Source organism: Desmodus rotundus, chromosome X (assembly GCF_022682495.2).
Source record: "Desmodus rotundus isolate HL8 chromosome X, HLdesRot8A.1, whole genome shotgun sequence".
Lineage (NCBI taxonomy): Eukaryota > Metazoa > Chordata > Mammalia > Chiroptera > Phyllostomidae > Desmodus > Desmodus rotundus.
In genome coordinates this window covers 78,567,710-78,583,363 of record NC_071400.1, presented here as the reverse complement: position 1 = coordinate 78,583,363, position 15,654 = coordinate 78,567,710, and the positions used below count along the sequence as shown (strand labels likewise).

The 15,654-nt window shown below is 38.0% G+C and overlaps 1 protein-coding gene across 1 annotated transcript; it reads left to right on the top strand.

Moving 5' to 3' along the window:
• Window positions 1-13,064: 13,064 nt before the first annotated feature.
• LOC112310297 (melanoma-associated antigen B16-like) lies at window positions 13,065-14,087 on the top strand. Its single transcript, XM_024566515.1, has one exon. The coding sequence runs from the start codon at window positions 13,065-13,067 to the stop codon at window positions 14,085-14,087; it is 1,023 nt and encodes a 340-aa protein (XP_024422283.1).
• The last annotated feature ends 1,567 nt before the right edge of the window (window positions 14,088-15,654 follow it).

Sequence of the window (15,654 nt, the reverse complement as noted above, 5' to 3'; positions counted from 1 at the left end):
CATGGTTCTTCCATCTTCAAGTGCACAATTTCATCATAGAAGTTACCTTGGCATTTGAAGCCCTTACATTCACCCTTGATGCTTCATGTAAGGCAATTCAGTGACAGAATGCGATATATTCTGGTAATCACTTATCTGGTGGTATTCATATCACCACTTCATCCTTTTCTCCTTCTTAAAAAAAAATATCCTGGCTCTTGTGGATGAACAGTTAAGGTTTATTTTTTTATAGCCTAGAGGAAATAACAGAAGTGTCAACCCTTGATAAATTCAATGTTATTAAAAGCCCACCAGGAAAAGTGATTTCCTGGTTGCATAAAAGAACATTCTGTCCCTTATAATTTATAACTTTTAAAATTGAACCTATTTGTGTAGAAGCACCACAAACTTAACTGTGCATCACTCTTATTGCAGATGTCATTAATCATGTAATGAGACAAGTTGGAGTTCAACCTGTAGAACAACTTGGCCCTGAGGCTCAGGACCAAGTCAGTCTTCCATTTGATGTGAGCAGCAAGTCTCTAGAGACCACAGAATAAATGTCACTTTGATTGGTGCCATAATGTAATATATTTTCCCTTAACAAAAACCTTCCTTCATAAAGAATCAACCCTTTAAATTCAATAATATCCAGTCTTTACCCAATTTATTTTTTCTCAAACATATATGATTTATGGTTTTCAGCCCACATGGTTACTCCAAAATCATTGTGTCAGGGCAAAAAATAAGTACTACTATAAAACTGCTTCAAGTATTTATTTCATCCTGAGTAATCTCATTGATACTAATGGGCATAACAACTTTATGAGTCATCTGGTAGTCTTACATTTGGGAAATTAAATGAAAAGCAAATGTGCCTTCCTTGGGACTTGGTTTACCTGATGCATCTAGTTACATTTTGAGACAGAATATATTGTTCAGTGCATGAATGTTGACCATGGTACATGTAGTTTTTATAACTGGCTATTGGAAATAATTAACTTGGGAATAATTATATTAAAAACAAAATGTGTAATGTTTATATGAAGGAATAGAAATATCTAAATATTTTTCAAGATCTTATGGGCCATGACATAGACCATGAAATATATTATTAGTAAAATGAGCAGTGATCATAATGGGAAGGGTCTGCATTATAGAACCTTTTATAGAGGACTAAGATAGCATCCTCCATAAAGCCCCTCCTGCTGATTACTGATGTGTTGTGGGATATGACGTGTACTCCACAATGGGTGCAAGTCTAACTCCAAGTTAAGAAAAAATAAATAGAGTGGGTACATGCATGTGAGAGTGGGCATAATCAAGTCTTTTATTTTTTTCTGGTTCTAATCAGGAAAAAACATCAGATTATATTATAAGATACTTATTCTAACAATATTTACCTCTTTTCCAAAGGCAAGATTGGATCAGATAATATTGCCTACTATTCTGACACATGATGCAGAACCCTCTCTACAGTTTCAAAGTGGATTAACTAAGGGTCTTTCAGCATTTGAATGCCCTGGGTTGTGCTCTAATTTTAGCATTCTGACATCCTTGGCTCCATTATGACACCTCATAGCCCTAGAACCACTTACCACTGACCTGGCTTCTGGCAACTATCTAGCTAAGGTTCAAGTTTACCTCCATTCAAGAGAGCTTAGTCTCTTTTGCATTTGCATGAAAGAAATGAAATGAAATGACACAGAAGGTTTCCTTATGTCTTTTCTGAAAAAAACTGCATAAACAGTGCAATTTGGAATTAGAATGGGTGTGAATGCAACTTACACATTTGTTTAAAATACTACCCCTTTATCTTGCAAGCCCTCATGTGGGTTTCAAAATAGTTTAACAACTGGAAAAGACTTACAGGAAGAAGAAATGCTTAAGGAAGATGGATCTACATAAATCTCTTCTTATTTGGTAAGGATTGCTTTCTGTATAAACCTCAAAACATGTCTAGGTTTTTGAAGGCCACACAATACCACAACAAAGGAGCCTTCAATGCCATAAAACTATAATATTTGAAGCTTTTATTATTTTTCTTTCATTTGTTATATTGGGTTTATTCCTTTTTAGGTAGGGGGTTGATCACTCAGTGTATATGGATGTTCTAGAGTAAATATTTATTATGAATTTATAGGGAAATAAATTTTACTTCTTCTAAATATTATATCTACTGGGGAATTTCTCTGAATGTTGCTATAATAGAAGGCTTTTGGCAAAAGACACTTGTCTTTAAGGAAAATATTAGGGAAAATATTCTGCTTTGCAGTTTTTTCTGCTTGCAAGGTCAAAGGTTGATCATAAACATGATCTAAATTTTCTTTAGTTTAAGTAATATACAAAGTAGAGTCCTCCTCACAAACAAATGGAGGCATGTACCATGCTCATGGATTGGAAGAATTAATATAATCAAAATGGCCATACTACCCAAAGCGATTTGTAGATTCAATGCAATCCTTATTGAAGTACCCATGACATATTTCACAGATATAGAACAAATGTTTCAGAAATTTATATGGAACCATAAACGACCCTGAATAGCTGTAGCAATTTTGAGAAAGAAGAACAAAGCAGGAGAGATCACAATACCTGATATTAAACTGTATTACAAGGCCTCTGTGATTAAAACAGCCTGGTAGTAGCATAAAAACAGGCACATAGACCAGTGGAACAGAACAGAGAGCCCAGAAATAAACCCAAGTCTCTATGGTCAATTAATATTTGACAAAAGAGGCAGAAGCATAAAATGGAGCAAAAATAGCCTCTTCAACAAATGCTGTTGGGAGATCTGGACAGCTACATGCAAAAAAATGAAACTTGATCACCAACTTACGCCATACACGAAAATAAATTCAAGGTGGATAGAAGACTTAAATATAAGTCGTAACACCATAAAAGTCTTAGAGGAAAACATTGGCAGGAAAATCTCAGACATTTCATGCAGCAACATCCTCACAGACATGTCCCCTAAAGCAAAGGACATAAAGGAAAGAATAAACAAATGGGATCTCATCAAAATAAAAAGCTTCTGCATGGCTAAAGAAAACAGCATTAAAATGAAAAGAGAACCAACAGTATGGGAAAATATATTTGCCAATGATACCTCAGACAAGGGTCTGATCTCCAAAATATATAAAGAACTCACATGACTCCACTCCAGGAAGACAAACAGCCCAATTAAAAAATGGGCAAAGGAGTTGAACAGACATTTCTCCAAGGAAGACATACAGAGGGCCCAGAGACATATGAAAAGATGCTCAGCATCACTAGCCATCAGAGAGATGCAAATTAAAACCACAATGAGGTACCATCTCACACCAGTCAGAGTGGCCAACATAAACAAATCCACAAACAAATGTTGGAGAGGATATGGAGAAAAGGGAACCCTAGTGCACTGTTGGTGGGAATGCAGACTGGTGAGGCCACTGTGGAAAACAGTATGGAATTTCCTCAGAAAACTAAAAATGGAACTGCTCTTTGACCCAGCAATTCCGCTTCTGGGATTATACTCTAAGAACACTGAAACACCCATCCAAAAGAAGCTATGCACCCCAATGTTCATAGCAGCACAATTTACAATAGCCAAGTACTGGAAGCAACCTAAGTGCCCATCAGCAAATGAGTGGATCCAAAAACTATGGTATATTTACACAATGGAATTCTACACAGCAGAAAGAAAGAACGAGCTCCTACCCTTCACAACAGCATGGATGGAACTGGAGAGCATTATGCTAAGTGAAATAAGCCAGGCAGTGAGGGACAAATACCATATGATCTCACCTTTAACTGGAACATAATAAATAGAAGAAAAAAGGAAACCAAATATAACCAGAGACATTGAAGTTAAGAACAATCTAACAATAACCAGAGGGGAGGGGGGAAGGGATAGTGGGGAGAAGGGTTTTCAGGAACTACTATAAAGGACACATGGACAAGGGGGAGGGTGGAAGCAGGGGAGGGAGATAGGTTTGGTTGAGGTGGGGTAGAGAGGTGGGGAGAAAATGCAGACAACTGTAATTGAACAACAATAAAATAATTTTAAAATTGAAAAAAAAGTAGAGCCCTCCTATTCATTATTCCAAATTATAAATTATCATAATGTCACATTTAACCCACATTTTAATAATGATAATAATATTTAATATATGTCAGGCATTTTTCTAAATATTTTGCATGTATTATACAGATATAAATGGGTTACTTACTATTCTAGACCCAGTTTACATATAAATATCTTGGATCTTAGAAAGGCCATGTACTTGCAGAAATTTCACTGGTAGGAAATGATAGAGTAGATCCTTGCTCTTAACTGCTGAGTTATGTGCTACTGTGCAAGTCATTTAACTTCTGTGGGCCTCAGTTTCTTCATCTGTAAAATAAGGTAGGTGTACTGGATTGCCTGTTATTCTAATAGGTTCTAATTACAGGATTTTTGGAGGCCATCCAAACTTGTGCAGAGCAAACTACATAGTTTGACTTATAGATAATTTTGATAACAGTTATCAGTTTGACTTACTGATAACTTTGGATTTTATCAGTATTATTTGCAATACCTTTTAGTCTAAGCACCTCAAAGCTCTCTATAATTTTTTTGCTATGTGCCTATTAGAAGGTTTTGATAAAGGATGTCTGCTCTCCTGACTTTTTACTTATTTATTTTTTATCTTTAATGAATTGTCAGGGCCCAATGGGGAATCAGGCTGCCTCAGCTAGCAGGGATTGATTAATTCATTTGTGAAGTAAGCTTAAGCTGAAGAAGTGGACTTTCTAGCTGTGTTCAGGCCCCAAGCATCCACCGTTTAGCAGTGATCTACCTCTCAATTCAGAACTTTGATTCCTGTCCTATCCACAGCTCCTACATCTGATCTAAACATTCATAACTATGGGAAAATGGATTCAGACTTTATTTGATCTATTACCATACCAAGGGTTAACGAGGAGCACCAAAAAGAGATGTCAAGTCAAGGCAATAATCAGGAATAAATAAGGATCAGAGTTTAGAATTAAACAGGGCTGGGGCAGCTAAGCTTCATTTGAACTCCCTATTGCAAAATGTTTTTAAGATGTCCATTATGTGCTCCGGCTGGTGTAGCTCAGTGGATTGAGCATGGACCTGTGAACCAAAGATGTCCATTATGTATAAATTGCTTTTTATACAGCCTTTACTAACATTGCATTGCTATATGTTTTTTGTTTTGCACAGATCCTCTCTTGGTGCTTGGAGTGGAAGCAATTTGAAAGAAGACAAAAGAGATCAGCCGGTATTGTTAAACTACTTTGTGTTGCATATTTTGTTCTTTACTCTAATTTAATTCTCCAAACAATGTTGTGAGGACAGTAATAATGTATTCATTTGCTCAGTGAGAAAATTATGGCTCACAGAAGTCACAGAGGAACAGAACTTAGATTTGAACACGGTCTATTTACTATAGAGTCCACTATCTTTCCAGTTGGTCACGACAGTCACTCTTATATATAACCTTTTTTGGTGTTTAGAAAGATTCTAAGCCTATAGCAAGATTATAAATGAAACATTAATGTTCAAAGTATCTTAAACATTAGTCTAGTATCTTCCTTTAGAAATGAGGTGTTGGAATCTCAAAAAGTTTATATGACTTGCTCAAAAATGGATATTTAATAAATACTTGTTGCATAACAGGAAAACAGAAAGCAAAAATGTCTAACTTACTTTATCTGCAATGAGACTGATTTCATGAAACATCACAGCTTAGATTTAAGACTACTGGGAGCAAAAAGCTTATGGGACATATTTAGATGAAAAAAATGTCCTTGGAAGTTACTGAATACAAGGATTATTTCCATTTAAATTGTGAAATGAATGGGTTTAAGTTTGTTTCCCATTTGCTTTTAACCACAGGTCACACAGCCTTCATTAAAGCAGAAATGCTACACGAATGAAACCAAATGGAAATAAAAGTTTTCTGGCAATTGCTGAGGAGCTAGAGCAATATTAAGCACAGCATTTTGAGTTTACAGGGATTTCTGTGAAATCTCCAAGCTATAACACAAAATAAGAAATAATATTGAATGGGAATAGTAAAAACAATAGTTATTGTAGACCTCATTTAATATTTCTCCCTACTTCTGAAAAATAGGTAAATAAAACACTCTCATGTTGATCTTTGCTTCACACACTATGCTGAAGAAAACATAGTTTCCAGGAAAGGTTGGTTTGTTTCTGTGCTTGCTTTTGGTTTTGCTTTTGTTTTAAGTTGCAGATACTGGAAATTTTGTAGCTTAACTGAACTTTTCAATGTGACTATTTCTGTGAGGGGACAATACAGGATCAAGCCAGGCATTGAAGGGTGCTTACAGCATCCTTGTGCTCTCTTCTAAGAGGCTGTTCAGAACCCACCCTCAAAGTTGGACCAGGAAGGAGTGAAGTATGGAGCCTTGAAATTTCATTTTTCTCATTAACAAAACCAAAAAGTCCCATACTACCGTTACTGAAAGTCCTTTGAAGCACACTGAGACCAGTTTGTGTGAAATCTTCTCTCATTAAAATTCACAAAAAGAACTGCAGCTGGAATGTGTAAAATATTGGGAAAAGGCAAATGTAACCATACACCTAGGAACAGACCTATGGATTGCACAGATATGGAACCCTTGTGTCTTTCTACCAGAAGGAAAATGCCTGTCTATTATTACTAGGAGGAAAATGCACTGACAGCATCCTTAAATTAGCAAGAAGGTGTGACTGGGAGCACAAGACTGTAGTGTAATAAACCTACTTGGCCTCAGGGTTTTCAGCTCTGTGTTTGGAAGTGTACTAATAAAACAAAAACATCCTGCACTGAATGTAAAATAAATAAAGATGTATTTAGAATGGAACACTCTTCCTGATTTCCTTTCCAATTTTCCTGCCCGTCTAAAAAAAATATTTGTTGGTGGCATCCAACCATGATTAATTGCTCCTAACGAAGGAAATAGAAGAGCAGTTCTATGGCTCTCAGACTTTGCAAAACTGGTCTTGTCCAGAAACTCAGAGGAAGCTCAGAAAATGTCTCAGTATAACCCAAGGTCCTGGCAGCAACAACTTTCCATCATAATTCTCAGTAGGAAACACGGCTTTCCGTTCTATTCCCTTCTCTAGTCATGTAGGTTGTTGGCCACCCTAGCAGAATTCTCCTGCGCAGTCACCACAGCGTGGCCATGAAAATAATCTTTTCACTTCTCTATTTTGTGTGTTTGAGAATGGAAAATGTAACTGATGCTACCAAGTCCCACCTCCTCTCCTTACTCCACTTGCTTCTATGCTATTTTCACAACCAGAGCAAGGGTGGTGGACAAACCCTGGGAACACGATGAATGTCGGGCCTTATACTCAGAGCATCAGAAATTAGATTGTCTCAATTAACTTAATTATGGCATGATGTACAGTACGGGGAATACTGGGGCTCTGCCTAGATAAATGAGTGGGACTTTCCATCTGTAATTGGTCTGTCCTTAAGAGTTTGTAGCAATACAGAACTACAGTATTGGGGCAGATGTGATTCATGGATTATACTCATAATGCTACATACATAATGGGGTTCATATGCCAAAGTCTTGTGTCATTCTCTCAGCTACCAATGCAGGTGTTTACCCCAAATCCATGTTTAATGCTTGCAATGTGAAGATCTGTTTTGTGCAAGATTTATGTTCCTTCCTACTGTATTTTGGTCATTTTGGATGAAGTGAAGAGTTACCCAATGAAGAGTAAGCCTTTCCTAATGCTAGCACTGAGCCAGTTTCATCTCTAATTTAGTCCACAGTGAGCCAGGTCAGATTTGAGAATTTGCAGGTGTACGTCTTCTGTGAACAAAATAACCTCCCATTTCGGCTGTTGCTCTGCTCACTTTGGTGCCCTCCCTGCACTTGGTGATGCTTCCTTTATGAATTAATGGAGTTTCTCATTGAATATGAGTGTGTACCCATATTATAGGCAGTAAAATTGTTTTAAATGTTCTTGTTAGTGAAACAGCACAATTAGGACTGTCTAGTTCTTGACTTCTATTGAAAAAAGACTGCTCTGCTAAAACGGAATTGTTAAAATCTGTCTTTTTAAAGGTAAATGAAAAGCTATCTTAAGACTTTTAGCTTTCCTATGAAAACCTCAATCCCCCAAGGAATCATTGAGATTGTTAACTATTCTTTTGTGTCTAAGGAATCTAAGTGGGGTTTTCAACTGTTTTCATTGTACAAACTCTCATGATGATATTTCACTAATAAGCAGTTGTGTTCACTGGAGTTAGGGGTGAAGAATAGGTCATTAAGATATGTTAAGAAAGTTATGGAGAATAAACAATTTTCTGGTTTGTTTGGTAATGTAGGTTATATTAATTGGGGGAGCAGAGCCTTCTCTTTGTATTTTCAATTTCCCAGGTTTTAAAGTAGGCTGGATTCTCCATAGAGAGCTTTGAGGTCTAATATAGACTTTCAAACTTTTTTCTCCCTTTTGGAAGTTGGAGTTGAGTCTCTGGCTTCCAATCACCTTACTGTGAATCCAGATTTTGCCTTTTCCTAACTACATGCCATGATCAAATTACTTAACCTCTCTTAGCCTGAATCTCCTTATTTGTGGAAGTGGGATGACTGTAGTACCTAACTCATAGAGTCGCACTGAGTATAAAACGAGAAATAAAATATGATAATCCTCATTACCGCGCCAGGCACAAGCACCTTTTCAATAAATGTTTCTTAATGACCCTTCCCCTTCTGTCCCCCACTATCTCCCTCCCTCCTCCCCTCTGGTTACTGTCAGTTTGTTCTTTATTTCAATGCCTCTGGTTATATTTTGCTTGCTTGTTTGTTTTGTTGATTATATTCTACTTATAGGTCATCAAGGAACATGTATAAAGGACCCATGGACAAAGCCAAAGAGGGGAAGCATTGAAGGTGGGAGGTGGGGGTGGCTGGGACAGGGGAGAGTGGTAGGGGGAAAATGGAGACAACTGTACTTTAACAACAAGAAAAAAATCCTACTTTTACAATTCCATTAAAAAATGTTTCTTCTTTTTGTACATTTCTGGACATAGAAGTTTATGAATTTCTCTCCTAAGGTCACTGAATAAGTTTGAGAAGCACTATCTTGAAGCCATCAATATCTGAAGAGAAATAAACGACCCATGAGGTATAAGAAATAACAAAATAAGAACAGATTTTAAAGCAACCTAATGATGGGGTATTTTATAATAAACTTTTCCCATGGCCCCCCAGAGTGAATATAAGTTAAAATATTCCTCATGTTTTCAGGCAGTGAACAATAAGTTCATAACCTCTACTTTATTTTCCATGGCTTTTCCATTTAAGTATGACTTGGTAGATCAACATTGATTATATTAGTAGTAATTAGCTAATCAAATCTACTTTTGATGGTTTGGTCTTAATACACATATGGGGAAATTAATCAAAGGTCCAGAGTTCAAATCTGCTTCCTAGGATCTGGCTGGCAGACTTGCTGCTAAGTTCCTTCAAAATAAATAAATACATAAATGTGATTATATCTATGGCCTAGATAGATAAAAATTTTATGATGTGAAAATCAATCCCAGTCAATCCTTAGGTAGAGATAGAGATAATGCTTGGGCTAGAGATAGATATAAATTAAAACTATGGAAGTAAAGTTGTGTGCAATAGAGGGAGGAATATAAAAATAAAAAGTAACAAACAATAATAATGACAAAACTCAACAAGATGAATCCTACTAGAGCTACATAAAAATAGGTTTATAGATTTCATTTATTCAACACTATTCGTGAATGTCAATGGTGTTTTGGGCATTTTGCTAAAGTTTGGGAATAAAACTAAAAAGAATTTATTCACAAATCTGTGTAAGATTTCCCAAGTAACTTGCCCAAGGTTATGCCTGAGGAGCAAGGCCACAACTTGAACATGTAATTCTTTCCCTAAAGCCCAGTGTTTTTCCCACAGTACCAAGTTGCAGGCACTGGTGCATAGAGTCATGATCTTCTCAGATCCCCTTTCCTAATTATCTGTGCTGATCTCCTCATTTGTGCATGTGATGGTACCAAATGTTTGTACCTTTGATTGACCTATAAAAGGGCTGCTCTTGGACATTGGAGTCTCCTTGCCTAAACATAGAATCATAAATATCTTAGAGGCCTCGTGCTTTACTCCCCCACCACCCCACAATACCAATGAGTGACTGGTATGGGAGTTTAAAAGCCAAGTTCCTTTGCCACAAAGCAAGGTGAACTCTGAGGTTTAATTTATGTTCCAGAGTTCCTCATCAGATCAGGCTAAAAGCTCACCTACCTACAATTGTATCTTTGCTTGGCTGCTTCTTCTTCTATAATCATGCTGCCCTTACTTTCTTACTGGTTTTACCTTGGGCATAGTTCTTTAGTAAATCACTAACACTCAAATTTTCATTCAGGGTTTGCTTCTTGGAGACCCTGAGTTGAGATACCTATTTTATGCTATAAATTATATAAATTATATTAAATTATATATATATTTCACTATGAGTTCATCTACATTTTAACTACAAGATCATGAGAATGTGTTTTTAATAAAATTTTTAGATTACATTATGGTTATGGAATTAAAATTAATCATTTGAGTTGATTATTTAATCAGTCAAGTGTGTGTATTATTTATTTAGTGAACTTGGCCAAGTCATTGCATTTATTTGGATATCAGCATTTTCATTTGAAAGATGATTGCTATTTATTCTGGTGGTTTGTGCATATTGAATATAGTATATATCAGGCTATTTTATGACACAAAACAATGATAGACTGCTTAACCAATAGGCTATATAAACAGTATTGACATTTTGACATTTTATCTTCATTTCAGGAACCAAGAAAAAGTAATTTAGTGCTTTAATTTACTTTTCTCAGTACAGCAAATTTCCAATAACAATTGTCAGGTCTTTTTTTATTGTTGTCCAAGTACAATTGTCTCCATTTTTATCCCATAATGACCCTCCACCCCACCCATCCCCACCTCCCACCCTTGATCCTACCCCCGTTTGACTTTGTCTATGTGTCCTTCATACATGTTCCTTGATGGCCTCCCCATTATCCCCTATTATCCCTCCCCTCCTCTTCTGTGGTTACTGTCAGATTGTTCTTTATTTCAAGTCTTAATAGAACAACAAACACATTAAAACTACTGTGATTAGAATTCCAGTTTTTACATTAAAAGTACTTTTACTTCAGCTTTTTGACTTACTGTATAGCATGACAATGTTTTAATTATGGAAATAGCCACCTATTTTACTTTTTAGATAAAAGAAAAAATGGCAGATCTATATATAGAGCGCTTATAAAGTCTAGGAATATAGAAAATATATAGAATGTCATCAAGGACATCTTCAATTTGCAAATAATAACAAAATATCTGTTTTCCAAACTTTCATGTCACTGTGAAGATTGATATGAAACACTCCTCAAGACAGATTATAAATTAAAGGGAAGATCAAATAGCACAATAATATGTACTTGATTATTATATTTATGTAATTTACATAACTTTTATGTAAATCAAATGCACAATTATATCTATAAAAATTAACTCAGAATAAAGTTATATGGTGGTGCAGGTGATGGAAAGGACTGAAAAGGCAAGATAGAATTTTGTTTTGAATCTATTGTTTGAAATGTTTTCAATGAGAACATAGTCATAGAACACCACTTTAATATTTTAACTCTGATCAGTAACAAATCACTTGCAAAACACTTTAACACTTTCCTATGCTCCAGGCTCCTCATCTGTAAAATCACAGTTCTGTCTTGCTTTATTATTTCAATTATTTATCCAGTGATCAGAAGTCAGGAGGCAGACATTAACCTAGTGGGCCCTTGCTGGCCTTTAGAATTCTTCCACTTCATGATTATAAGAAGTGATGCAATGTTTGCAGTGGGAGTTGCAAGACTCCGTAACAATGTGTCTATATAGGCTCTTCCCTGTAGAAAGTCTTTAAGAACAGATTCTCAACTGACTGGAGAAAGGACCCCATGTGAAGGGCTGTTTGTGTGTGTGTTTATACACTGTGTTGAAGCTTGACCACCTAGCATCTAACTTGGAACTTGGACTTAATCTGTGTAAGAGTCACAGTGTGGTAAATGCAGACAGATTGTCAGAGAGGTGGCACTGCCTAGGAAGTAATTAATCAAAAGGACTGCAGCCATAGTATAGATCCTAAGTGAGAGCTATGGAAAACCGTTACCCTAGAAGAGAGGGGCCACATATAGCCCCACACCTGCTTTCAATCCTGGGAGACTCCCAGCAGAGGTGGCTACAAATGGCATCCCCTGACTGGGGACTCCAGAGTGTAAAACTAATGAGGGCCTCGAGTTGAGGAGGCGCAGCCTCATGTTAACAGTGGGAAGTGTCCCGGTTAAGACATTGGGCTGAGACTGAGAGCACCATGAACTGCAGAATGGCTGAAGCTCCAAGAATTCCACCGTTATTGTTAGTGCTGAGAAGCTCCGGAGTAACTCTGATAGAGGCTTCCTCTGACTCTGCTCTCTTGGGAGTCTGACAGTGGTGATGAGGGTCTTGGTGTATGGGGCACAACCTCAATTTTGTGGAAGGAGGAATCCCTGGCTCTAAATGGATACCGTAAGATGACACTGAATGAGGTTAAATACCCCAGAATATAAGGAGCCCACGGAACCTTACTCCTACACTCAGGGTGGGACGGCCCGGTCAACATATGGAGTTGCGATTAGGGGTAAGCTCGGAAGGGACATCCTCCAACTTCCGGTCTCGAGTTTCGTTGGTGAAATCCTGTACTGAAAGACGCGGCCTTAATCAATAGAAAGAGTAATTCTAGAACTGGACAAGTGTCAAGGTAAGGACATTGAATGAGGGGGCCAATAATCTCAGAATAGAAGGGGCCCCACTGAATAAAGTTCCGTCCCTTTTATTATCCCGGGAAGCTCGCGGAGTAACTGTCAGGCTGTGGCGCTCTAGCGGCCTAACGGTCAGACTGAGTTGAGTTTCCCGGATGAGACCACTCACATCCCCCTTTCTCCCTAGGTTGTGGACCCCTTTAATCTTCCCTCCTGCCAAATCCCTGCCTGCTACCACCGACTAGAGTGATCATGTCTCAGCGTCAGGAGATTCCACATGATTCACAGGAACAACAACATGTCCATAGTAACACCGAGGGCCTGGATGCTACACAGGCTTTCGAGGCTATGGAGGTGAGCCCATCCTCCCCTTTCTATACTCTAATGCCTGATCATCTGGAGGAGGCTCTGGCTGCTCGCACACCCGATAGCCCACAGAGTCCTCAGAGTACCTGTTCAACGTCCACTTTCTTCGGTTTCACCTCATCAGGTAAATCAGATGAGAGCTCTGGCAGCCAAGAAAGGGAGGATAGTTCAGCTTCTTCAAAGTCCCTGTCGGAAACCGAGAGCTTGCCTGAAGACCCTTTAGATGAGAAGGTGACTTTGCTGGTGCAGTTCCTGCTGCACAAGTATCAAATGTTTGAGCCGATCACAAAGGCAGACATGATTGATGTTGTTATCAAAGAGTATAGGGATGACTTTCCTGAGATCTTCAGGAGAGTCTTTGAGTACATGGAGCTGGTCTTTGGCGTTGATGTGGAGGAAGTAGACCCGACCAGCCACAGCTATGCCCTTGTTAACAAATTAGGCATCACCTATGATCCAAGGCTGAGTAGTGATGAGGGCGTGCCCAAGACCAGCCTCTTGATAATGGTCCTGGGTGTGATCTTCATGAAGGGCAATAGCGCCACTGAAGAGGATATCTGGGAAGTGCTAAATACAATGAACTTACATCCTGGGATGAATCACTTCGTTTTTGGGGAGCCCAGGAAACTCATCACCCAAGATTTGGTGCAGGAAAAATACCTGGAGTACCACCAGGTGCCCAACAGTGATCCTCTATGCTATGAGTTCCTGTGGGGTCCAAGAGCCCATGCTGAAGTCAGCAAGATGAAATTGCTGGAGTTTTTGGCCAAGGTCAATGGGTGTGATCCCACTGACTTCCCATCGCAGTATGAGGAGGCTTTGAGAGATGAAGAAGAGAGAGCCCAAGCTACAGCTTCAGCCAGGATGGACACTACTGCTATGGACACAGCAAGTTCCAGTGCCATCTGAGGCAGATTCTTCATGAAAGGTAGTGGAGTGCTAGGGTACAGCAGTAAAGAACATAGTATATTAGATTCTTTGTGTCACTTTTTTATGTGATTAAGAGGGAGGTTTATCTTATTTGGGAGAGTTAGTTTTCAAATGTTCTTTTTAATAAACATTTCATTAGCTTCAGAATCTAACTTTATGAATGACATTGGTCATATACTTATTGCTATTTATGCAATTTAAGAATGCAAGTTTTATTTGTTTGTAAGTTAAATTGTGAAACTGACTGTCTTATTTTGTGTTCTTGAAAAGATAACATGACATTTGAATAGACTTTACCTTAGAACTGTCAGGAGAACTCAGCAGGAAAATAGTTGGGTTCAAGAAAAAAACAATTCTTGGCTTCTCTTATTCCTTTTAATCTGCTGTTCTGTAAAATTAGATGACATATACATGCATTTTCTTAGCTTATTTAAGATGTATGAGAAATAAATCTTAATAAATTAGACCCTCTGTACACTGGCTCATTTATTCCCCGAACATTAATTCAGCATCTGTTCTTCGGAAAGCACTATGTTAGCACAGGGGATGCTAGGATAAACAAGACTCACTACCCACCCATAGAACTGGGGAGACTAGGAGCAAGGATCATGTAAAGACAATGGTGGGTATCCTTTAATACCAAAAGAAAACTTCAAAAGAAGTCAGGAGGTGGGGGGGGGTCTGTGTGAAGGCAATCTAGTGTAAAGGTCCTGAGACAAGGCAGGCTGAGGCCTTGGGTAACTGCACGCCCTTCATTGGGAAGTAATTTTAAACTAAGCTGCATGGTACAGTAGATGAGGCTGTGGGAGTGGTGAGCAGGGGCCAGGAATAGGAAATTTTTCTTACTAGTTGCTTTGGGGTCATGGATAAACCAGATCCCACCTGAGAGAAGAGTGGAATATATCCTATATTGTTGTCCAAGTGCAATTGAACACAATGCACAAATTTCATGTTTTATGAACATCATCTTCAAGGAGTTTGTGAGAAATAAGCGTGATACCTTCTTCAGGTAAGATACCCCGAAGCTGGCACTCTTTGCCCGAGGCTGGGAGATCCAGAGCCCACATCACTTAAGGGACATTTTAAATAGGTTATGTTCAATATAATTTGACAAACTAAGCAAGGCCTAGAGTTTTGGAGGGAGTGAATGAATGAAAAAAGAGATGTATTGTTGGAAGGACAACTGGGAGGGAGGGAAGGAGTTGGTCCTTGACACAAATTCTAGGAGCTTTGAGATGCACTCAGTTGGGAAATACTCCCTCCCCCAAAGCCCTTATTAAGTAATATATCCTCCAATAGGGAAGCGGCCTGAACCTCTGAGTCAGTCACTAGCAAAATCCCCTGCCAAATCACATCAAATTTTACATGCACAAGAAATAAATCTTTGTTGTGTCCAGCCACTCAGATTTTAGGTTTTATATTTTGCATCAGATGGCAGTTACTTTCTCTAACTAATAAACAGGTACTATTTATGTTGTTAAGCTTATTTTAACATTTTAATGACAAAGCTAATAATAGTGCATATATTCCTGTTGCAAATATTTCT